Raw genomic sequence first — 2,902 nt, forward strand, 5'->3', positions numbered from 1 at the left:
GAGTGCGTGAGCGAGTGTGTGTGCGAGTGTGTGTGCGACTGCATGTTGGAGTGCGTGAGCGAGTGTGTGTGCGAGTGTGTGTGCGACTGCATGTTGGAGTGCGTGAGCGAGTGTGTGTGCGTGAGCCAGTGTGTGTGCCAGTGGTAGTGCGTGAGCGAGTGTGTGTGCGAGTGTGTGTGCGACTGCATGTTGGAGTGCGTGAGCGAGTGTGTGTGCGAGTGGTAATGCGTGAGCGAGTGTGTGAGCGAGTGTGTGTGCCAGTGGTAGTGCGTGAGCGAGTGTGTGAGCCAGTGTGTGTGCCAGTGGTAGTGCGTGAGCGAGTGTGTGTGCGAGTGCATGTTGGAGTGCGTGAGAGTAAATAAATAGTTGTTGGTTTCACCTCAGTGATCTTTGACCTGTCTCTCTCTGCAGGCCAATCTGGACGAGCAGCAAACAGCATCGAACACGTTTGTCCGGCCGCTGATGACTGCTGTCTGTCAGTCTGCCATCATCTGTGAGTCTCTTCATCCTCTAATCACACTCGAAACAGGATTAACGCACATCATTCAGCGGGAAATAACGTGAGGCGGAGCTTGATTCTATACATCAGGATTTGATTGTGTGTTAACGGAAATGAAATATTAAAAAAGCAACTAATTGCCAAGGCAACAGTTCTAGTTTTCATGTAGTTTAACTTGATGTACTAAAATAACTAAAACTAAAATAACAGTTGATTAAAAAAAATAAAAAGCTATTTAGACAAACACATAGAACATTTCTGGAACTTTACCTAAAATTAAATTGAAAACATTGAAAAAACTTGTTTATAATAATATAATACAAAGTTTTTATAATGCATGTATGTATGTGTATATATATATATTATAATTAATAATTGTAAAATAAATAAATATTTGTTTAATTAACTGGGGTTCTTGATGGAACTGCAGGAGGTTTGTAAGTTGTTTAAAATTAATTAATGTAATAATTATTTATAATGAATATATATGAATATTAAAATTAAATATTAAAATAATTGTAAATTAAATAAATAATTGTATTAATAATTTTATTTTATTTATTCAATAATTGTAAAAAAAATAAATAAATAACGGGGATCTTGGGGAAACTGCAGGGGTTTGTAAATTGTTGAAAAAGTAATTAATGTAATACTTATTTGTATTTAGTATTATTAATAATTAATTAAAATGTACAATTAAAATAGTTATATAAATAAATATTATAATAATATAAATTAAAAACTATCAAAATTAAAACACGTATTAAAAAAGATACAATAAACATTTGTTCACCTGCATGTCATGTGACGACTAATATTAAAGAACCCTGAACATGCAAATGTGTTAAATTTCAGACAGACTTCAAGTAAACTGACACAAATATTTGGAATCCCTGCATCAGCAGAAGAGATTGGTTTTCTGTATAATAATGTCAAAAAGTAAAAGTCATGTTGGCTTTAATGTTGTTTGCATCCTGTGATTGTCAAGGTGAGAATCCATATAAAGTAGACACTAAAGAAATGACGCAGAGGGCCAAGCTGCTGCAGCGCTACATTAAAGATGAGCAGAAGGAGCAATAATATAATAAAAAGTTTTTATAATGCATGTATGTATGTGTATATATATATATATTATAATTAATAATTGTAAAATAAATAAATATTTGTTTAATTAACTGGGGTTCTTGATGGAACTGCAGGAGGTTTGTAAGTTGTTTAAAATTAATTAATGTAATAATTATTTATAATGAATATATATGAATATTAAAATTAAATATTAAAATAATTGTAAATTAAATAAATAATTTTATTAATAATTTTATTTTATTTATTCAATAATTGTAAAAAAAATAAATAAATAACGGGGATCTTGGGGAAACTGCAGGGGTTTGTAAATTGTTGAAAAAGTAATTAATGTAATACTTATTTGTATTTAGTATTATTAATAATTAATTAAAATGTACAATTAAAATAGTTATATAAATAAATATTATAATAATATAAATTAAAAACTATCAAAATTAAAACACGTATTAAAAAAGATACAATAAACGTTTGTTCACCTGCATGTCATGTGACGACTAATATTAAAGAACCCTGAACATGCAAATGTGTTAAATTTCAGACAGACTTCAAGTAAACTGACACAAATATTTGGAATCCCTGCATCAGCAGAAGAGATTGGTTTTCTGTATAATAATGTCAAAAAGTAAAAGTCATGTTGGCTTTAATGTTGTTTGCATCCTGTGATTGTCAAGGTGAGAATCCATATAAAGTAGACACTAAAGAAATGACGCAGAGGGCCAAGCTGCTGCAGCGCTACATTAAAGATGAGCAGAAGGAGCTGCAGGCGCTCTACGCCTTACAGAGTCTGATGATGCAGATGGAGCAGCCGCCAAGTAAGTGTGTGTGTGTGTGAGAGTGTGAGAGTGAGTGAGTGAGAGAGAGAGAGAGAGAGAGAGAGAGAGAGAGAGAGAGAGAGAGAGAGAGAGAGAGAGAGAGAGAGAGAGAGAGAGAGAGAGAGAGAGAGAGAGAGAGAGAGAGAGAGAGAGAGAGAGAGAGAGAGAGAGAGAGAGAGAGAGAGAGAGAGAGAGAGAGAGAGAGAGAGAGAGAGAGAGAGAGAGAGAGAGAGAGAGAGAGAGAGAGAGAGAGAGAGAGAGAGAGAGAGAGAGAGAGAGAGAGAGAGAGAGAGAGAGAGAGAGAGAGAGAGAGAGAGAGAGAGAGAGAGAGAGAGAGAGAGAGAGAGAGAGAGAGAGAGAGAGAGAGAGAGAGAGAGAGTGAGTGAGAGAGAGAGAGAGTGAGTGAGTGTGAGAGTGAGTGTGAGTGTGAGAGTGAGTGAGTGAGAGAGAGAGAGAGTGAGTGAGTGTGAGAGTGTGTGAGAGTGTGTGAGAGTGTGTGAGAGTG

General features: G+C 35.1%; 1 protein-coding gene across 1 annotated transcript in view; it reads left to right on the forward strand.

Moving 5' to 3' along the window:
• The window catches only part of LOC107570261 (eukaryotic translation initiation factor 4 gamma 1-like), a 32,334-nt gene that overhangs the window by 27,786 nt on the left and 1,646 nt on the right, over positions 1-2,902 (forward strand). Inside the window, exons 17-19 of the mRNA XM_016256471.1 lie at positions 412-493; positions 1,488-1,552; positions 2,322-2,397. Of these exons, the coding sequence (XP_016111957.1) occupies positions 412-493; positions 1,488-1,552; positions 2,322-2,397 (223 nt within the window). The remainder of the gene's footprint in view (positions 1-411; positions 494-1,487; positions 1,553-2,321; positions 2,398-2,902) is intronic.

The sequence above is a fragment of the Sinocyclocheilus grahami genome, unplaced genomic scaffold, assembly GCF_001515645.1.
Source record: "Sinocyclocheilus grahami isolate Dianchi unplaced genomic scaffold, SAMN03320097.WGS_v1.1 scaffold1435.1, whole genome shotgun sequence".
NCBI lineage: Eukaryota > Metazoa > Chordata > Actinopteri > Cypriniformes > Cyprinidae > Sinocyclocheilus > Sinocyclocheilus grahami.